Source organism: Balaenoptera acutorostrata, chromosome X (genome assembly GCF_949987535.1).
Source record: "Balaenoptera acutorostrata chromosome X, mBalAcu1.1, whole genome shotgun sequence".
Taxonomy (NCBI): domain Eukaryota; kingdom Metazoa; phylum Chordata; class Mammalia; order Artiodactyla; family Balaenopteridae; genus Balaenoptera; species Balaenoptera acutorostrata.
This window is the reverse complement of record NC_080085.1, coordinates 47391017-47414569: the sequence shown is the minus strand read 5'-3', so window position 1 is coordinate 47414569 and position 23553 is coordinate 47391017. Positions and strand designations below refer to the sequence as shown.

Here is a 23553-nt window from a genome sequence, read left to right as displayed (position 1 = left end):
TATTATGTGGGGCCAGGAAGTCTCTGGTGGTCCAGTGTCCTGAACTCGGCTCTCCCACCTCAGAGGCTCAGGCCTGACACCAGGCCGGAGTACCAAGACCCTGTCAGCCACACAGCTAGTTCAGAGAACCAGCCAGTGATATGGAGTGGACAGTCGTACTGGAAGGAGAAGGCGCCCCCCGGAAGGAGGATGGTGCGGCAGGTGCCCCTGTTTCCCCAAATTATTTTAAAAAGCCACTATCATTCTCATACCAAAACCAGAAAAAGACAGTACAAAAATATTTTATAAAAGAACACTACAGACCAACATCCATCATAAACATAGATGCAAAAATCCTCAACAAAATATTAGCAAATAAGCTTTGCAATATATAAGGATAATATGCCAGAACGAAGTGGAGTTTATCCCAGGAATATGAGCCTGTTCAGTATTTAAAAATCAATGTAATCCACCACATCAACAGGCTAAAGCCAAAAAAAAATCTTATCAATAGATGCAGGAAAAAAGCATTTGACAAATTTAACATTGTCATGATAAATATATATCACCAAACCAAGAATGGAAAGTAAATTTCTCAACATGATAAAAGGTAGCGACAAAAACTCTACAGTTAAGATCATACTAATGGTGAAAGATTAACTGCTTTATTCCGAAGATCGGGGACAAGGCAAGGCTGTCCACTCTTACTGATCCTATCAACATCATAATGAAGTCCTGCACAGTGCAATAAAACACAAAAATGAAGTTAAAAGTATACAGACTGGAAAGGGGTCAAACTGTCTCCATTTGCAAATGACATAATTGTCTATGTAGATAACTTCAAGAAATCTACCAAAAAAAGAACTCCTAAGAATTAATAAGTGAGTTTTAGCAAGATCATAGAATACAAGGTCAACACACAAATATCAATATTTCATATTGGCACTGTACAAATGGAAACCAAAAAAATTTTTAAATACCATTTACAATAGCTACAAAAAAAGAAAATATTTTGGTATAAATCTAACAAAACATGTACAGGATCTGTATGGTTCTTTTAAAAAAATCAAAGAAAATCTAAATACATGAACTACATTCATGGTTCATGGGTTGGAAGATTCAACATAGAAAAAAATGTTGATTCTATTCAAATTCACCTATAGATGTGTATTGGGGGTCCCCAAGGCCACCCCCAGGTACAATGATTCCTAGGATGACTCACAGGACTCAGCACATAGTCACACTCATGGCTATGATTTATTATAGCAAAATATACAAAGCAAAGAGAAAAGGAGCATGGACAAAAATTGGTGAAAACCAGAAGCCAGCTTCCAAGAGTCCTATTCCCGCAGAGTCTCTCAGGATGCAGTTAATTCCTCCAGCAATAAGATGGAACAATACGTGTAAAGTGTTGTGTAACAGGGAAGCTCATTAATGACTCAGTGCTTAACATTTTACTGGGAGCTGGTCACATAAACACTCTGCCTAACATGGACCAAAATTCCAGACTCGCAGAAGGAAAGCAGGTGTTCAGAATAAACCATATTGTTTGCACAAAGAGTTTAGGCACAGTTATCATTAGGGGGGAATTTTACAGCAGTGTAGGGAACTGCTTACCAATCAAGTTCCCAGATGCCAGCCAAAGGGCAACCTTGCAAACAGGCCTTTCTAAGGCTAGCAGCATCATGCCTGTTATGTTAACTCTTTTCTGCACAAGATGTAATTCAATTTCAATCAAACCCTCAGCAGGATTTTTTAGTAGATATAGACAAACTGATTCTAAAATTTGTCTAGAAAGGCTAAGACACTAGAATAGCTAAAACAATTTTGAAAAAAAAAAACAGAATAGAGTTGGAAGAATCATGTCACCTCGTTTTAAGACTTACTATAAAACTATAGAAATAAAGGCTGCGATACTGGCAAAGGGATAGACACAGATCAATGAAACAGAATATAAAAATAAGTATAGAAATAGACCCACACAAATAAGGCAAACAGATTTTTGGCAAAGGTGCAAAAGCAATTTAGTGGAGAAAGTATATTTTTCCACAAATGGTATTAGAACAATTAGACATCCATATGCAAAACAATGAAACTTGACTTCAAAACCTGTATACCTTATACAAAAATTAACTCAAAATGGATTATAGATTTAATGTTAAAGCTATAAAACTTTTAGATAAAATATGGGAGAAAATATTCATGACCTAGGTTTAAGCAGAGTTCTTAGACATGACACAAAAATTGCAATCCATAAAGAAAACATTGAAAAACTGGACTATCAAAATTAGAAATTTTTGCTCTGTGAAAGACACAGATAATAGAATCAAAAGACTACAGACTTGTAGGATATATTTGTAAATCACACATCCAACAAAGGATTTGTATCCAGAACATGTAAAGAACTCTCATAACTTGACACAAAGAAAATAAACTACCCAATTTAAAACTGGGCAAAAGACACAGACACTTCATCAAAGAGGATATACAGATGACAAGTATGATGTTCAACATCATTGGCAAATGCAAATTAGAACTATGGTGAGATTCCTCTACACGTCTATATGGCTAAAGTTTAAAAAAAAAAAAAACCCAGTGCTGACCAGGAATGCAGAGCAACTAGAACTCTCATACATTGCACGTGAGAGTGCAAGATGATACGGTCACTCTGTAGCACTTTCTCATTAAGTTAAACATACATTTATCATATGACACAGCAATCCCACTCCTGGGTATTGATGTTAGGAATGAAAACTTATACTCACGAATAGCTCTCTATGACCTACCAATAAAGCCCACATTCCTTATCCTGATATTCAAGGCCTTGTAAAATTTATCCCAGAATCTACCTTTCCAGTCTATTTCTCAATACTCGCCTGTACCTGTGCTCAGCCTGTGGGATCTCCTTCCAGTTCCAAAATAAACATTGTGCTGAGATTAACCAAGATGGCGGAGTAGAAGGACGTGCACTCACTCCCTCTTGCGAGAGCTCCAGAATCACAACTGGCTGCTGGACAATCATTGACAGGAAGACCCTGGACTTCACCAAGGAGGATACCCCATGTCCAAGGACAGAGGAGAAGCCACAGTGAGATGGTAGGAGGGGTGCAATCAGAGTAAAATCAAATCCCATAACTGCTGGGTGGGTGACTCACAGACTGGCGAACACTTATACCACAGAAGTCCACCCACTGGAGTGAAGGTTCTGAGCCCCACGTCAGGCTTCCCAACCTGGGGGTCCGGCAACGGGAGGAGGAATTCCTAGAGAATCAGACTTTGAAGTCTAGTGGGAATTGATTGCAGGACTGTGACAGGACTGGGGGAAACAGAGACCCCACTCTTGGAGGGCACACACAAAGTAATGTGTGCATCGGGACCCAGGGGAAGGAGCAGTGACCCTGGGGGAGACTGAACCAGACGTACCTGCTGGTGTTGGGGGGTCTCCTGCCGAGGCAACTGGTGGCTCTGTTTCACCGTGGGGATAAGGACACTGGCAGCAGAGGTCCTGGGAAGTTCTCCTTGGCGTGAGCCCTCCCAGAGTCTGCCATTAACCCCACCAAAGAGCACGGGTAGGCTCCAGTGTTGGGTTGCCTCAGGCAAAACAACCAACAGGGAGGGAACCCAGCCCCACCCATCAACAGTCAAGTGGATTAAGGTTTTACTGAGCTCTGACCGCCACAGCAACAGGGAGGGAACCCAGCCCCACCCATCAACAGTCAAGGGGATTAAGGTTTTACTGAGCTCTGACCGCCACAGCAACAGTCAGCTCTACCCAACACCAGAGCCTCCCATCAAGCCTCTTAGATAGCCTCAACCACCAGAGGGCAGACAACAGAAGCAAGAAAAACTACAATCCTGCAGCGTGTGGTCCAAAAACCACAGTTACAGAAAGACAGAGAAGATGAAAAGGCAGAGGGCTATGTACCAGATGAAGGAACAAGAAAAAACCCCAGAAAAACAACTAAATGAAGTGGAGATAGGCAACCTTCCAGAAAAAGAATTCAGAATAATGATAGTGAAGATGATCCAGGACCTCGGAATAAGAATGGAGGCAAAGATTGAGAAGATGCAAGAAATGATTAACAAAGACCTAGAAGAATTAAAGAACAAACAAACAGAGATGACCAATACAATAACTGAAATGAAAACTACACTAGAAGGAATCAATAGCAGAATAACTGAGGCAGAAGAACGGATAAGTGACCTGGAAGACAGAATGGTGGAATTCACTGCTGCAGAACAGACTAAAGAAAAAAGAATGAAAAGAAATGAAGACAGCCTAAGAGACCTCTGGGACAACATTAAACGCAACAACATTCGCATTATAGGGGTCCCAGAAGGAGAAGAGAGAGAGAAAGGACCAGAGAAAATATTTGAAGAGATTATAGTCGAAAACTTCCCTAACATGGGAAAGGAAATAGCCACCCAAGTCCAGGAAGCGCAGAGAGTCCCATACAGAATAAACCCAAGGAGAAACACGCCGAGACACATAGTAATCAAAGTGGCAAAAATTAAAGACAAAGAAAAATTACTGAAAGCAGCAAGGGAAAAACGACAAATAACATACAAGGGAACTCCCATAAGGTTAACAGCTGATTTCTCAGCAGAAACTCTGCAAGCCAGAAGGGAGTGGCATGATATACTTAAAGTGATGAAAGGGAAGAACCTACAACCAAGATTACTCTACCTGGCAAGGATCTCATTCAGATTCGATGGAGAAATCAAAAGCTTTACAGACAAGCAAAAGCTAAGAGAATTCAGCACCACCAAACCAGCTCTACAACAAATGCTAAAGGAACTTCTCTAAGTGGGACACACAAGAGAAGAAAAGGACCTACAAAAACAAACCCAAAACAATTAAGAAAATGGTCATAGGAACATACATATCGATAATTACCTTAAATGTGAATGGATTAAATGCCCCAACCAAAAGACATAGACTGGCTGAATGGATACAAAAACAAGACCCATATATATGCTGTCTACAAGAGACCCACTTCAGACCTAGGGACACATACAGACTGAAAGTGAGGGGATGGAAAAAGATATTCCATGCAAATGGAAATCAAAAGAAAGCTGGAGTAGCTATACTCATATCAGATAAAATAGACTTTAAAATAAAGAATGTTACAAGAGACAAGGAAGGACACTACATAATGATCCAGGGATCAATCCAAGAAGAAGATATAACAATTATAAATATATATGCACCCAACATAGGAGCACCTCAATACATAAGGCAACTGCTAACAGCTATAAAAGAGGAAATCGACAGTAACACAATAATAGTGGGGGACTTTAACACCTCACTTACACCAATGGACAGATCATCCAAAATGAAAATAAATAAGGAAACACAAGCTTTAAATGACACAATAGACCAGATAGATTTAATTGATATATATAGGACATTCCATCCAAAAACGGCAGATTACACGTTCTTCTCAAGTGCGCACGGAACATTCTCCAGGATAGATCACATCTTGGGTCACAAATCAAGCCTCAGTAAATTTAAGAAAATTGAAATCATATCAAGCATCTTTTCTGACCACAACGCTATGAGATTAGAAATGAATTACAGGGAAAAAAACGTAAAACAGACAAACACATGGAGGCTAAACAATACGTTACTAAATAACCAAGAGATCACTGAAGAAATCAAAGAGGAAATCAAAAAATACCTAGACACAAATGATAATGAAAACACGACGACCCAAAACCTATGGGATGCAGCAAAAGCGGTTCTAAGAGGGAAGTTTATAGCTATACAAGCCTACCTAAAGAAACAAGAAAAATCTCAAGTAAACAATCTAACCTTACACCTAAAGAAACTAGAGAAAGAAGAACAAACAAAACCCAAAGTTAGCAGAAGGAAAGAAATCATAAAGATCAGAGCAGAAATAAATGAAATAGAAACAAAGAAAACAATAGCAAAGATCAATAAAACTAAAAGTTGGTTCTTTGAGAAGATAAACAAAATTGATAAGCCATTAGCCAGACTCATCAAGAAAAAGAGGGAGAGGACTCAAATCAATAAAATCAGAAACGAAAAAGGAGAAGTTACAACAGACACCGCAGAAATACAAAACATCCTAAGAGACTACTACAAGCAACTTTATGCCAATAAAATGGACAACCTGGAAGAAATGGACAAATTCTTAGAAAGGTATAACCTTCCAAGACTGAATCAGGAAGAAACAGAAAATATCAACAGACCAATCACAAGTAATGAAATTGAAACTGTGATTAAAAATCTTCCAACAAACAAAAGTCCAGGACCAGATGGCTTCACAGGTGAATTCTATCAAACATTTAGAGAAGAGCTAACACCCATCCTTCTCAAACTCTTCCAAAAAATTGCAGAAGAAGGAACACTCCCAAACTCATTCTATGAGGCCACCATCACCCTGATACCAAAACCAGACAAAGACACTACAAAAAAAGAAAATTACAGACCAATATCACTGATGAATATAGATGCAAAAATCCTCAACAAAATACTAGCAAACAGAATCCAACAACACATTAAAAGGATCATACACCACGATCAAGTGGGATTTATCCCAGGGATGCAAGGATTCTTCAATATACGCAAATCAATCAATGTGATACACCATATTAACAAATTGAAGAATAAAAACCATATGATCATCTCAATAGATGCAGAAAAAGCTTTTGACAAAATTCAACACCCATTTATGATAAAAACTCTCCAGAAAGTGGGCATAGAGGGAACCTACCTCAACATAATAAAGGCCATATATGACAAACCCACAGCAAACATCATTCTCAATGGTGAAAAACTGAAAGCATTTCCTCTAAGATCAGGAACGAGACAAGGATGTCCACTCTCACCACTATTATTCAACATAGTTCTGGAAGTCCTAGCCACGGCAATCAGAGAAGAAAAAGAAATAAAAGGAATACAAATTGGAAAAGAAGAAGTAAAACTGTCACTGTTTGCGGATGACATGATACTATACATAGAGAATCCTAAAACTGCCACCAGAAAACTGCTAGAGCTAATTAATGAATATGGTAAAGTTGCAGGTTACAAAATTAATGCACAGAAATCTCTTGCATTCCTATACACTAATGATGAAAAATCTGAAAGAGAAATTATGGAAACACTCCCATTTACCATTGCAACAAAAAAAATAAAATACCTAGGAATAAACCTACCTAGGGAGACAAAAGACCTGTATGCAGAAAACTATAAGACACTGATGAAAGAAATTAAAGATGATACAAATAGATGGAGAGATATACCATGTTCTTGGATTGGAAGAATCAACATTGTGAAAATGAGTATACTACCCAAAGCAATCTACAGATTCAATGCAATCCCTATCAAATTACCAATGGCATTTTTTACGGAGCTAGAACAAATCATCTTAAAATTTGTATGGAGACACAAAAGACCCCGAATAGCCAAAGCAGTCTTGAGGCAAAAAAATGGAGCTGGAGGAATCAGACTCCCTGACTTCAGACTATACTACAAAGCTACAGTAATCAAGACAATATGGTACTGGCACAAAAACAGAAACATAGATCAATGGAACAAGATAGAAAGCCCAGAGATTAACCCACGCACCTATGGTCAACTAATCTATGACAAAGGAGGCAAAGATATACAATGGAGAAAAGACAGTCTCTTCAATAAGTGGTGCTGGGAAAACTGGACAGCTACATGTAAAAGAATGAAATTAGAATACTCCCTAACACCATACACAAAAATAAACTCAAAATGGATTAGAGACCTAAATATAAGACTGGACACTATAAAACTCTTAGAGGAAAACATAGGAAGAACACTCTTTGACATAAATCACAGCAAGATCTTTTTTGATCCACCTCCTAGAGTAATGGAAATAAAAACAAAAATAAACAAGTGGGACCTAATGAAACTACAAAGCTTTTGCACAGCAAAGGAAACCATAAACAAGACAAAAAGACAACCCTCAGAATGGGAGAAAATATTTGCAAATGAATCAACTGACAAAGGATTAATCTCCAAAATATATAAACAGCTCATTCAGCTCAATATCAAAGAAACAAACACCCCAATCCAAAAATGGGCAGAAGACCTAAATAGACATTTCTCCAAAGAAGACATACAGACGGCCACGAAGCACATGAAAAGATGCTCAACATCACTAATTATCAGAGAAATGCAAATCAAAACTACAATGAGGTATCACCTCACTCCTGTTAGAATGGGCATCATCAGAAAATCTACAAACAACAAATGCTGGAGAGGGTGTGGAGAAAAGGGAACCCTCTTGCACTGTTGGTGGGAATGTAAATTGATACAGCCACTATGGAGAACAATATGGAGGTTCCTTAAAAAACTAAAAATAGAATTACCATATGACCCAGCAATCCCACTACTGGGCATATACCCAGAGAAAACCGTAATTCAAAAGGACACATGCACCCGAATGTTCATTGCAGCACTATTTACAATAGCCAGGTCATGGAAGCAACCTAAATGCCCATCAACAGACGAATGGATAAAGAAGTTGTGGTACATATATACAATGGAATATTACTCAGCCATAAAAAGGAACGAAACTGAGTCATTTGTTGAGACGTGGATGGATCTAGAGACTGTCATACAGAGTGAAGTAAGTCAGAAAGAGAAAAACAAATATCGTATATTAATGCATGTATGTGGAACCTAGAAAAATGGTACAGATGAGCCAGTTTGCAGGGCAGAAGTTGAGACACAGATGTAGAGAATGGACATATGGACACCAAGGGGGGAAAACTGCGGTGAGGTGGGGATGGTGGTGTGCTGAATTGGGCGATTGGGATTGACATGTATACACTGATGTGTATAAAACTGATGCCTAATAAGAACCTGCAGTATAAAAAAACAAACAAAACAACTAATACTAAACTTTCATTGGGTTATTTGTATGGAAATATGTTAATATAAATGTTTCAGACATTACATGAAATTTCTAAAAATGTTATATTTGTATTTGTATGGAAATATGTATGGAAATATGTTAATATAAATGTTTCAGACATTACATGAAATTTCTAAAAATCTTATATTTGTATTTGTATGGAAATATGTATGGAAATATGTTAATATAAATGTTTCAGACATTACAGGAAACTTCTAAAAATCTTATATGTTCTGGTATAATGTTATAAGTAATAATCCTAGTTATTACTTTAAAATGTATATCTCAGAAATAACTAATTTTCTTGTCAACTGCATTATTATGAACTTTCATCAAATCTTTAACCATGGTCATTTTTAAGTCTTCTGTCATTTACAGACAGTTCTGGGTGTACTCTGATGATTTTGCAAGTATGTTCCTATAAAAGGGTTTCATCTTCAAGAAATTCATGGAAAAGACTCTGACAAGTACAGGTTTCTGGTAACTGACTGTACTGCTGAACTGAATGAATAAGCATTTTCAGAACTCTAATGAAAAACTGATGAACTCATATAAGTGCTAACAAAAGATCAAGATGGAAAAAAAATTAATTACATGGGACTGAGTGAACTGATGAGGATGAGTATAATTTTTGTGACTTTCTGTCTGAATTAAAAAAAAAATCCCACAAGGACTCAGAGGCAAAGAATATACAAATCAATTTTCACTGCAAAGTAAAGGAGCTGTTACAGTGGAGGATTACTGGACTGAATGTCAATATTATGACATAGTATGAGTGTGTTTCATGTTTGGTAATTGCAATCATTGTTGCTTTTGTTGTGGTCATCCATGTACAATGCTTGGTGTCAGTCTATTTATCTCTTGTAAAAATAAAATACAGTGTGTGTGTGTGGAAAAAAAAAAAAATTACCCAAGTTATGTCGATTTTCAAATGTCACTAGTTGTCCCAATAATGTCCTTTTAGCTTTTCTTTTCCAGTGCAAGATCACTCATTGTGTTTAGCCATCATCTCTCTTTTAGACTCATGTAATCTGGAATAGTTCTTCACTCTTCTTTTTTTCCTCTCACTCATTCTTTGACATACTTTAGAGTACATGCCAGTTATATTGTAGAATAACTGAAGGCTTTGTCTGATGTTTTGTCTGATTTTTCCTCATGATTTGATTCAATTTATGCATTTGTCAAGAATTTCACAGAAGTCATACTGTATCCTTCACAGTGCATCACATCTAAGGCATACCTTGTTTTTGTTGTTGTCTATTTGTTTTGCTTTTATCTATATTATTGGTGATGTAAACTTTTGATCATTCCTTTAAAAAAAAAAAAAAACTTATACTCACATAAAACCCTGTAAATTAATGTTTATAGATGTTCTTTTCACAGTCTCAGAAACTGGAAACAACCCAAATGGCCTTCAATGGGTGAAGGGTTAAACAAACCTTGGTACATCCATACCATGGAATACTACTCAGCAATAAAAAGGAATGAACTATTGATACACACAACTTGGACAGATCTCAAGGGAATTATGGTGAGTGATGAAAGTCAATCCCAAAATGTTACAAAGGACAAAAAGAGAAAAACAAATACCATATGCTAACACATATATATGGAATCTTAAAAAAAAAATGGTTCTGAAGAACCTAGGGGCAGGATAGGAATAAAGATGCAGACGTAGAGAATGGACTTGAGGACATGGGGAGGGGGAAGGGTAAGCTGAGACGAAGTGAGAGAGCGGCATTGACATATATACACTACCAAATGTAAAACAGATAACTAGTGGGAAGCAGCTGCATCGCACAGGGAGATCAGCTCGATGCTTTGTGACCACCTAGAGGGGTGGGATAGGGAGGGTGGGAGGGAGACGCAAGAGGGAGGGGATATGGGGATATATGTATACATATAGCTGATTCACTTTGTTATACAGCAGCAACTAACACAACAATGTAAAGCAATTATACTCCAATAAAGATGTAAAAAAAAAAAGCGGGGGATAATAAACACACACAAATGTTAACACTGTTTGTAGGTTGTGGGATCATAAGTAATTATAATTTCTTACTTTGCTATAATAAATGGGAATTTTGTGCAATAAAAATAATAACAAAAGCTTTTTTAAAAAAAGATTCAGTTCATCATTCCAGCTGCTAGAGATATTTTATCTGTTATCCATTTATTTCCTATCCCTACTCCCAGTTTCATGCCATCTGTGAATTTGATGAGATGATCTTCTCTGTTCTCATCTACATCACTTATAGAAATATTGATCAGAACAAAGTCCACTGGCAGTCTACTAGAAATCTCTTTCTTGCTTGGTAATGATCAGCAATCTTTGTGATCAATTTTACTTATTTAAGATTTACTCAAATTCTACTCTTATCTAATTTACTATTTTGCATCATTTCCATAAGATGACATTTTCATGCTTTGCTGATGTTCAAATATACCATGTCTACCACATTTCCCTGGTCTGTCACTCCAAAGTGAGCCTGAACCATTACTCTGGTACTTAAAGGATATTAAACTATATTACATTTTCTTCCCAATTATATAGTAAGACTCTGCTGGGCATATACTATGCCTTATATTTCCTTGCAAACTCCACAGCAATCCTTTCAATTCCATTCATTCAACAAATACTTATTGACACCTACTACGTCCAGGTACTATTCTGGGCTATCCTTTGTTAGTATAAAATGATAATTAAGTATTCATAACAATATTCCCTCAACATCCAACCCTCAACAAACAGCCATCTGCCCTGTTTGGGGCTACAATGTCCTTCCTATTACCCATCCCATCCAAAGCTTGAAAGACTTTGTCACTAACCCCTATCCAAATCACAAGATACACTTTTACAGGATTTTGAGAATGATTAAACTGCCATACCATCATTGACTTTTCTAGAAATATCTCTCCTTCCACTGGGTTCTCCGAGTGTCTTATTAATAACATTCTTATAGTACTTAGTATATTCTACTTTGTATTGTTCTTATCTGCCTGCTTGTCTTATCTTGTCCCCTAGGTCATAAGCTCCTTGAGGGCAGGAATCATGGCTTATTCAGCTCTGTAGACCCAGTAAATTTTTACTATGTTTGGGACCTGGCAATGCTGAATGAATAATTGATAAAGAGAACAGCAGCCCCTTAAGGCAGCAGTTGTTAGGCTTACCTGCACCTCCACCAACCAGTCCACGAGAATGGCCCTCATGTCACTGTTGATATCAGTCTGCCTGGTCATGTATTTTTTAAGTATGAACTTTTCCTGGCAGCAAGAATAAAGAAGTGTTAACAAATAAACTCTTCTTGTAGTTCAAAAATTGTAACTTGGGAAAAAATATTTGCAACTAATATCTCAGAAAAAAATTGTAACCTAACATAAGTAATTTCCTCAGGGTTCTAAATCATTATTTTCAGCTGGTATCAGATAGGGGCAGAGCAAAGTATTCTTTTCCAGACAAGTTTCAGTTATCCTTAGGAAATGGACACACATGATATTTAAGTGTCAGGGTGGATATTGAGGAGCCCAGGAGAATATGGAATATGGGCAGGAAGACACCTATGACTATAGATGAATACCAAAGAGATTCTGCCCCTTCTTTGCAATTCAGTCTAAAGCACAATACCAGGCTGTGTAGAGGAGTCCTTCTCAAACTTTAACATGCATATGTGAAAGATACTTGGGGATCTTTAAAATTCACATTCTAATTTAGAAGGTCTGGGGTGAGGCTAGGTTTCTGCATTTCTTTCTTTTTTTTTTTGAATTTTATTTTGTTTATTTTTTTATACAGCAGGTTCTTATTAGTTATTGATTTTATACATATAAGTGTATATATGTCAATCCCAATCTCCCATAAGACCCCCAAGTGAAACCAATACTGCTGAGCTAAGGCTCGCACTTTTAGTATAGTAAAATTATCTCTTGCTTCCTCCAAGGTATACTAGAAAAGGTACAGCCTCTGGAGTCAGTTAATCTATTGCTGTGTCTCTAGAGAGAAGATGAGATATTCATCCTTCCTCTTATGCATGGCCTGCTAAAATTCTAGTTAGTAGATAACCTTGGTCCCATCTGTTCCACTGAGAGACAGAAGAAAATTTGGAATTGATGAATATTAGTAGTAAAAGAGACTGGCAGATTTCAAAGGAGAAAGAAAATTTCACCAGGTTGGAGAGCTGGAATAAAAGGTCTGGTTTTACATATGATGCCAGAAACTTGCATAGAGAAGGGAAAAGATCCCTAAGAGCAATCACTCAGAAAAAGCCCGCTTGACAATTTTTGTGTCTGAGATTACATCCTCAGCAATTAGAGGTGTAGGTTTATGGTCTCCAAGGTAATTAGACTTTAGTTCATATCCCAGATCTACCACATACTATTTGTGTTGACTGAGCAGTTTCCCCCAACTATGAAAAGGAGGTAATAATACCTACCATCATGAAGTTATTGGGAAAATTAAACAAGATAATGTTTATAAATCCCTTAGCACAATGTTTAACTCATAGTATGCTACCAGTAGATGTCAGTTGCTGCTATTATTGTTTTCATCATCATTATTACCTCCCCTTTAAACGTGCATTTGAAGGATGTGTGATGAGAAAATGAGAACTGGAAATCATTGCCCCTCACCCTCACCATCTACACACCTCTCTCTCCTTCATGTAACTGAAGATATCCTTAATATATATTGAGTTGAAAAATGGATCACTGTGGTCCTTGTCAACATCCTCCAGTGGGGTCATCTGCTTGGAAATCACCAGAAAGACATATTAAGAGAAAGATTCCAAGAAAAGCTTAGCACACATACATAAAAAATGACTCCTTTCTTCCCACTGTCATCTTCTCCTAAGGTTCCTCAAGCCTTATATGTCCTGGGCCATAACAGAGCACCCCTTGGTCCTGTAATCCTCATACTGTTGAGTAACCAAGAAATGCTTAGTCCTCCTGTACACACCTGCTCTGCCCTAAGAACCAGACACTATTTTTACAGGTAAGCTCAAGATTCTCCAAGAAAGACATTCTTGTCTTACTCTTTCAAATTGTGTCACCTGTCTTCTTAGGTCCCTTGTTATGTCTCAGTGCTTTGATCTGGCCCAGTTCATCTTCCTGTTAACCTTTTCCTCCCTTCTACACCTTTAACCAGGTTGTTCTGCCTACAAGAGGGGTCTTTCTTCTCCTGCTTGCCAAATCTCATCCCTTAGTCCTTCCAATTTACAACTTAAAAACCATCTTCCTTGGAAGATGCCTCTGTGAACTTAACCCATCTTTGGCTAAGGTCCAATGTAATGCAGATTGCAATCACTAAGAAAGGCAATTTCCTGAAAGAAATTGTCTAACCACTACTGAAAAGTGTATACATACGTACATACATACATACATACATATATATATATGTATGTATGTATGCATATTTACACACACACACACACACACACACAGTATTCCAGACCCTTGGGGGTATTCCTGGAATAAATACTTTCTAATTGCTCAGGTACATCACTACACCAATCACGAAGTCAAGAGATTCTACAAGGCCAACTTGATTTAATACCAATTGCTTAGGAAGGCAAAAAAAATCTCTTTGCTAGCAGCCACCTCCAGGACAACAAAGAACACTTCATCTAATTTAAGAAGAAAGAAAGCAGAATACCTCCTTCTCTGATCTCTTGTCCTGAGATGAGAAAGGTTTATTGGAACTGGATTCACAAGTACTGGACTGGCTTGTGGTACTGAACTTGCCCACACTGGACACGGTGACAGTGCTGGACAAGCCTGTTCTAGAGTCAGGGGCAGTGGTGGACACATGTGGGCTGGTTTCAACTTGGAGGATGATGAAATCTTTGAGAAATGTGTCTTCTTTGTGAGTGAGATTCTTTTGCAAGGCCAATGGCTCCTTGGAAGACAAGTCTTTCTCACTGCTGGGCTTCTCCTGCAAGGCCAAGGGCTCCTTCAGGATAGCCTCCTCCTCAATTGTGGGATTCTCCTGCAAGGCCAAGGGCTCCTCGAAGAGGGTCTCTTTCTCACTCGTGGGCTTCTCCTGCAAGGCCAAGGACTCCCTCAAGATGATTTCCTTCTCAATGCTGGGATTCTCCTGCAAGGCCAGGGGCTCCTTCAGGATAGCCTCCTCCTCAGTTGTGAGATTCTCCTGCAAGGTCAAGGACTCCCTCAGGATGGTCTCCTTTTCAATGCTGGGCTTCTCCTGCAAGGCCTGTGGCTGCTTAATAAGGGACTCCTCTTCACTGGTGATGTTTTCTTGCAAGGCCAACTGCTTTTTCAAGAGGAACACCTCCCCCTGAGCAGTGGGCTTCTTCTTTAAAGATAATTGCCCCTCTATGCTCACTGTCACCTCAGTGGAGAGCTCTTCCTTCAGAACCAATGGTTTCTTGAAAAAGGAATTCCTCTTCAGTGGTGGTTTTCTCCTGCAAAGCCAACAGTGCCTTCAAGGAGTCCTCTTTGTTATCAGTCTTCTTCTGCAAGGCAAAAGACTTCCTGAAGAGGAACTCATCTTTGTTGGTAGGTTTAACATGCAATGAAAATGGCTCCTGAAAGGGGAATTCCTCCTCAGTGGTAGACCTCTCCTCCAAGGTCAACTGCTCCTTAATATATGATTCTTCTTCAGTGGTGATATTCTCCTGCAAGGCCAATGGCTTCTTTGAGAGGGACACCTCTTGCAGAGTGGTGTGTCTCTCTTTCAGTACAGATGGATCCTGGAAGAGGAACTCCTCTTCAGTTGTAGACTTCTTTTTAAAGGGCAACAGCTCCTTAAAGAGTGACTCCTCTTCAAAGGTAGTCTTCTCTATGACCAGTGGCTTCTTTAAGAGGAACGTCTTCCCCTGAGTGATTTGCCTCTTTTTTAAAGATACCGGTGTCTTGGTAAGAATTGCCTCATCAGTTGAAGACTTCTTCCTAAATGACATTGGCTCCATAAAGGAGGAGTCCTTACCTTCACCAATCATATTCTGCAAATCCAACTGTTCTTGGAAGATAGGCATCATCATTTGAGTGGTACACTTTTTCTTCTTTAAAGATAATGACTCCTTGGTAGAGACTGCCACATCTGTGGTATGTTTCTTCCTAAATGACACTGGCTCCATAAGAAATTCATCTTTACTGTCTATATTCTCCTGCAATGCCCATAGCTTCTTCAAGAGGGCCAAATCCCCCTGAATGGTGTGCTTCTCTTGCAGTGCAGATGGTTTCTTCAAGAGGGACTCCTCCTCAGTGGCAGGCTTTTTTTTTTTAAAGGATAATGGCTCCTTAATGAGTGACTTCTCTTCAGAAATGGTCTGCAATACTAGTGGCTTGGTCAAACAGGACATCTCACCCTGACTGGTACACTTCTTCTTTAAAGATAACAGATTATTAGAGGAGGTTGCCTCCTCAATGGTTAAAAGCCAAAGCCTCCTTTAAAAGGGACTCCTCAGTTGGAGTCTTTTGCAAGACCAACGGCTTCTCCAAGATGGACACCTCCTCCTGAGTGGTGTGCTTCTCCTGCAATGCTGATGGCTCTTGGAAAAGGGACTCCTTAGGGGTAGGTTTCTTCTTAAGGGATAACGGCTCCTTAATGAGTGACTTCTCTTCAGAGGTGGTCTTCTGTAATACTAGTGGCTTCTTCAAGCGGTACCTCTTCCCCTGAGTGGTATGCTTCTTCTTTAAAGGTAATGACTTCTTGGAAAGGGTTGCCTCCTTAGTAGTATGCTTCTTCTTCAAGGAAATTGGGTCCATAAGAAATTCATCTTCACCATCCTTTTTCTCCTGCAACGCCCCTGGCTTCTTCAAAAGGATAACCACCCCATCAGTGGTGTGCTTCTCTTGTGACACAGATAGCTCCTGGAAGAGGGACTCCTCCTTAGTGGTAGGCTTCTTTTTAAAGGACAATGACTCCTTAATGAGTGCCTTCTCTCCAGAGATGGTCTTCTGCAATACTAATGGCTTCTTCAAGTGGGCTATCTTCCCCTGAGTAGTGCACTTCTTCTTTAAAGATAATGGCCTTGTGGTGAGGGTTGTCTCTGTTGTGGTAGGTTGTTTCTTAAAAGCCAATGATTCCTTAAAGATGGAATCCTCTTCAGTGTTGATCTTCTCCTGCAAGGCCAATGATTTCTTCAAGATGGACACCTCTTGTTCAGTGGTGTGCTTCTTTGGCAATGCAGATTGTTCCTGGAAAAGGCACTCCTTCTCAGTGGTAGGGTTTCTCTTAAAAGACAACAGCTCCTTAGCGAGTGACTTCTCTTCAGAGGTGATCTTCTGCAATACTAGTGGCTTCTTCATACAGGACACCTTCCCCTGAGTGGTACACTTTTTCTTTAAAGATAACAGCTTCTTGGTGGGGGTTGCCTCCTCAGTTTTAGGCTTCTTCCTAAAGTTCATGGGCTCCATAAAGAAAGAATCCTCTTCAACACTGATGTCCTGCAAGGCCAACTCCTTCCTCGTGCAGGACTGCTTCCCCTGATGTGTGCACATATTCTTTAAAGATAATGTACCCTTGTTGATGGCTGCCTTCTCAGTTTTATGCTTCTTCCCAAAAGTCATTGGCTCTACAACATCACTGTCAGTCTCCTCCTGCAAGGATAGTGGCTTCTCCAAGAGGGACACCTTCCCCTGATTTGTGCTCTTCTTTAATGACCTCTTGATGAGGATTGTATCCTCAGTAGTGGGTTCCTCTTTTAAAATGAATGGCTTTTTGAAAAGAGATGCCTCCTCAGTAGTGGGTGTCTTGGAGCTGGTAGGTATCTCCAGAATGAGCGGCTTATCTATAATATTTGGTACGATGGTGGTTGAGACTACTACTGGTGAGAGTTCCAGCTTATACCTGTAAAGGAAACAATGTCTGGGTAAGAAGAATGTAGTTCCTAGAATCCTCACCTACCATCTTGTTTTGTCACTATACTTACTAAATGTATGGAAGTGGAAAGGGCTTCAACCCCAAGAGACAGACTAGAGGGTAAAAATCAATGGGTACCATAGTAAATCAACTAAGTAGCACACAGTATAATTTCTATGACCTAGGTCCCTATACTTTTCTAAAAAATTATCCCTGAAATCATGTTATTTATGCTTTCTCATATATGATTTATTAACTTTATTTATATACAAAGGCTTTTATTATAATACTTACCACATTGTATGAGTGATTGGCTTATATATGTCTCCCTCACTAGCTGCATTTATTTGTCTTTGTCTATCAGTACCAGGTATCTGATAAAATTCAGGTTGAAATTAATATTGTTTGAAGGCTTATGAGAGAGGATTATAAGAGAGAGGCTTATAAAAGGCTTATAAGAGAGAGTTGGGCTGGTACTTAACGTTCATGGTATCTAACCATATTCCTTTCACTCTAGGCTATTTACAAGATGTTTTCCTAGTGGACATAATAAAAAAGACCAAACTAAACATTTGTTCACATGTGTCAGATGCAAAGCTTTGTTTTGAATAGGACTGCATATCCAATCAGAGTGACTAACCTGGTGTGACCAAATCTCTGGATAACTAGAAATCAGAATAAGAAAAGGGAGAGAATTAAAGGTAAATACGATCAGTCTGAACAAGAGTAAGTACCTTCAAAAGACTAGATATTATATGATTCCTTTTATATGAAACATCCAGAGGAGACATATCCACAGAGATATATCCATAACAGAAAATAGGTTGGTGGTTACCTGAAGCTGGGAAGGGGTAGGGAGGAGGGTAGAAAGGGACTGGGAAAGAGAAGGGACTATGGGTATGAGTTTCTTGGCAGGGGGGTGCTGAAAAAGTTCTAAAATTAGGTGGTGGTGATGGCTATACAACTCTATAAATATAATTTTTTTTTAAAATTACTGAATTGTTAAAAAAAGAAAAGAAAGTGCCTCAAAAGGTTCCATCTGACCAGATAGGTTCCAGGTGCCTCCTGATGAGAACTTTTAGAAGTAGTCTTCAGATAGTCTAGTTATAATAGAGCATGCATTCTGAGTCTAGACTGCCTGGATCCAAACCCTGGCTCATCCATTTACTGGCTGGGTGACCTTGGGCAAGTTAATGCTCTATGCTTCACTTTTTTCACCTGTAAAATGAGGGTCATAATATTACCTCCTCTATAGAATTATTGTAAAGATTTGAGCAATTGATATGCATAAAAACACTTAAATCATTGTTAGAACAATTACATGCCAATAAATCAGATAATTTAGACAAAATGGACAAATTCTTAGGGAGATACAAACTACCAAAACAGACTCAAAAACAGAAAATCTGAACAGAGCTATAACAAGTAAAGACACTGAATTAATAATCAAAAACTACCCACAAAGAAAAATCTAAGCCCAGATGCCTTCACTGATGAATTCTACCAAACATTTAAAGAAGAACTAATACCAACATTTCATGAACTCAGGAAGAGGTAAGAATAGTTCCCAAGTCATTCTATGAGGCCAATATTATTCTGATACCAAAAACAAAGACATCAGAAGAAAACTCAAGTCTGATATATCTTATGAACACAGATGCAAAAATCCTCCACAAAATATTTGCAAACCAAATCCAGCAGTATATAAAAGGATTATACACTGTGACCAACTAGGATTTATCCCAGGAATGCAAAATTAGTTTAACATCTGAAAATCAATTCATGTTATCACACCATATTAATGGAATAAAAACGAAAGCTACATGACCATCTCAATAGATCTAGAAAAATCATTTGACAAAATTCAATACCTTTTCATGATAAAAGCACTCAACAAACTAGGACTAGAAAGGAGATTCCTTAACTATGAAAGAACATCTATGAAAAACCCAAAGCTAGTATCATAGCTAATTGTAAAAGACTGATGTTTTCCTCCTAAGATCAAGGAGAACACAAGGATGTCCAACTCTCTTTTTGGGGGGTGGAGGATTTGTCATGTAGTAGTGAATAACTAATATAGCATTGCTGACGCTTTAGAACGGAACCCCTCTGTTCTTTGAATAAAGTACAAACTCTTTGCCATGGTCCATAAGGCCCTGGTGATCTTGCTCCTGCCTGCTTCTCCAAATCCATCTCTTAAAAAACACTGGTATAGGAAGTAGGTATTTAGTGTCTATGATATCTAAAGCCTGGGGTGATCAGAGTAGGCTTCCTCAATAGAGTGACCAACTGTTCTTGTTTGTCTAGGACTGAGAGGGTTCCTGGGATGCAAGACTTTCAATGTTAAAACTGGGAAAGTCCTAGGAAAACCAGAATAAGTCGGTCATTCAACTCTTGGATGGTAAGGATGTTCAACTCTGAACACTTCTATTCAACACAGTACTAAAGGTTCTAGCCAGGGCAATTAGGCAAGAAAATAAAATAAAAGGGATCCAGATTGGAAAGGAAGAAGTAAAACTACTTATATCAGCAGATGACATAGTCTTATACATAGAAAATCCTAAGGAACCCACACACAAATACTATTAGAACTAATATACAAGTTCAGCAAAGTTCTATGATTCAAGATCAATATACAGAAATCACATGTATTTCTATATCCTTGCAATGAACAACATGAAAATGAAATTATGAAAACAATTCCATTTACAATAGAATCAAGAAGAATAAAATGCTTAGAAATAAATTTAACAAAAGAGGTAAGAAATTTATACTCTGAAAACTACAAAAAAATGTTAAAAGAAATTAAAGATCTAAATAAATGAAAAGACATCCCATGTTCCTGGATTGGAAGACTTAGTATTAAGATGGTAATACTCCCCAAATTGACTTACAGGTTCAAGGCAACTTCTATAAGAATCTCAGCTGGCTTATTAGTAGAAATTGACAAGCTGATTCTAAAATTTATATGGAATTGCAGGGAACCCAGAAGAGCCAAAACAATCTTGAAAAAGAGGAACAAAGTTGGAGGAATCACACTTCCCAATTTCAAAACACACTACAGAACAACAATAATCAAGATAGCATAGTACTGGCATAATGAAAGACATGTAGGTCAATGGAATAAAATTGAGAGTTCAGAAATAAACACATTTACAGTCAGCTGATTTTCAACAAGGGTGCCAAGACAATTAAGTGGAGAAAGATTAGTCTTTTCAATAAATGGTGCCGCGGCAACTGGATATCTATCAATATATGCAAAACAATGAAGTTAGACCTCTAACATACACCAACAATAAAAATTAACTCAAAATGGATTAACAATCTAAGTTAAGAGCTAAAACTTTAAAACTCTAAAAAGAAAAAACTCTTAAAAGTAAATGTTCATAACCTTGGATTTGGCAATGGTTTCTTAGATTATGATACCAAAAGCATAAGCAACAAAAGAAAAAATAAATTGGATTTCATTACAATTAAAAACATTTATGCCTCAAGGAACACCAAGAAGAAAATGAAAAGACCTACAGAATGGAGGAAAAATACTTGCTAATCATATATCTGATCAGGGACTTGTATCTAAACTATATAAAGAATTCTTACAACTCAATAATAAAAAGATCAATAACCAAATATTTTAAATCAGCAAAGGATCTGAATAGACATTCCTCCAAAGAAGATATGCAAGTGGCCAATAAGCACATGAAAGATTCCCAAATCATTAGTCATCAGAGAACTGCAAATCTAAACCACAATGAGATACCATCCCATACTCACTAGAATGGCCGTTAAAAAAACAAAAAACAAACAAACAAAAAAACCTCCCAGAAAATGGCAAGGATGTGGAAAATTCAAAACCCTCATCCACTGCTGGTAGGAATGTAAGATAGTGTAACCACTATGGAATACAGTTTGGCAGTTCCTCAATGAGTTCAACATAGAATTACCATATGACCCAGCAATTACATTTCTAGTTACATATGCAAAAGAATTAAAAACAGGTGTTCAAACAAAAACTTGTACACAGGTGTTCATAGCAGCACTATTCACAATAACCAAAAGGTGGAAACAATTCAAACATTCATCAACTGATGAATGGATAGACAAAATATGGTACATCCATACAATGGAATATTATTTGGCAATAAAAGAGGATGAAGTACTGATACCTGCTACAACATGGATGAACCCTTAAACATTATGCTGAGTGAAAGAAGCCAGATACAAAAGACGATACATTGTACAATTCCATTTCTGGGAAACGTCCAGTATGGATAAATCTATAGAGACAGAAAGTAGACTAGTGGTTGCCTACAGGTAGGGAGGACTGAGAGGTGGCAGCTAAAGGTAGAGTTCCTTTTGGGGTTGATGAAAATATGCTAAAATTCACTGTGGTGATGGCTGCATAACTCTGTGAATATACTAAAAACCACTGAATTGTACATTTTAAGAGGGTGAATTGTGTATGTGAATTATATCCTAATAAAGCTGTTACCAAAAAAAAAAAACACTTAGAATAATGTGTGATTACAGTAAACTCTCAATAGATGTTAGCTATTAGCTCTAGCACTATTATTAGGGTCCATTTCACTGAACTCTGAATGAGGACAAGAATGTTTATGGCATTTTGTGAGGATTTCCCTGCTAAAGTCAGAATGGTGAAAGAAATTCAAAAGAAAATAACACAGGGAATTAAGGTCAAAATACACACGCACATCCCAGGAATTTCATTTAAGGAAGAAACTGAGTAGGGCTAAATGCTAATCTTCTTGTATGATTTCTTTCTGCTGGGTAATTAGCAAAGTGTCCTGTGGACCTGGCATGTTAATTTTTTAGAGTTCCCCAAACTTTTCCCCTTACCATTTGGAACCCATGCTTAGCCAGGTTATAGCTATTTAGCTGATCTATTCTATTCTTCCAGAAAGAAGTAATTCCCACTGGAATGAGGAGAGGATATAAAAAGGTCTCACTCCACTTTATAACTCTTCTTCTAATAGAAATTTTCCTAGGAGTAAATCCTTTTCCCGATCCTAGATGAGAATACTCCTATCTACTTGCAGAACCTGTGATCAGTTCCCTATAACAGCTGGAAAACACACATTTTTGGCCTAAGGAGATAGTAATTTCTCTACAGTAACAAGGAACAAACCTCCCCCTAAGGGTTCTAATGGGATAAGCAGACTGGCAAGCTATCAGCCAGCTGCTGAGAATCCCCTGAAAAGTTAAGTTGCCTCCACACTCTCAACCACAGAGTAGCTCAGTCAAGGACTGAAGTACTAAAATAGAGAAAAGATGAGCACAAGACCTTTTGGCAAATTCCTCAATGACAACAGCTCTTTCAATATGCACACACCATGTAGGTGGGTGACAGAGGGAAAGAGGAAGAGGGAGAGGGAGGGAGGGGGCAGAGAGAGAGAGAGAGAGAAAGATTGGGGGTGGTGGTGAGATGAGGCCTGTAATTCTTCAGCAATTTAGTCCATCTAAGCACCCAGAGTTAATATAGTACTCACCACTGTAGCTCACTAAAAATGTTCTCAATGGGGACAAAAGGCAGTCAAAAGGATGTCACACCCTCTCCTTTACCATATAAAACAATGCCATCTGAGTCCCCTCGTACTCACCCACAAGCAGGTGTGTTCCTGTTTTTCTTCTTGGAAACATCTTTAACAAACTCATTACTGGCTTCCTTCTTGGGCTTGGCAGGTTGACTTTGAGAAGGCTGCAAGAAAAAAAAATGTGGGGGGGCTGTTCTGGAGGAGGAAGCAAGGAAATGGAGAGAGAGAGAGAGAGAGAGAGAGAGAGAGAGAGAGAGAGAGAGAGAGAACCTCAAATTACCCAATAGGTGGT

At 38.2% G+C, this 23553-nt stretch overlaps 1 protein-coding gene across 1 annotated transcript in view; it reads right to left on the bottom strand.

Moving 5' to 3' along the window:
- LOC130706234 (G2/mitotic-specific cyclin-B3-like) overlaps positions 1–23553 on the bottom strand; it is a 55541-nt gene that overhangs the window by 11727 nt on the left and 20261 nt on the right. Inside the window, 6 exon segments of the mRNA XM_057537583.1 lie at positions 12066–12158; positions 13535–13633; positions 14539–15282; positions 15284–16277; positions 16279–17697; positions 23328–23425. Coding sequence (XP_057393566.1) covers positions 12066–12158; positions 13535–13633; positions 14539–15282; positions 15284–16277; positions 16279–17697; positions 23328–23425 — 3447 coding nt within the window.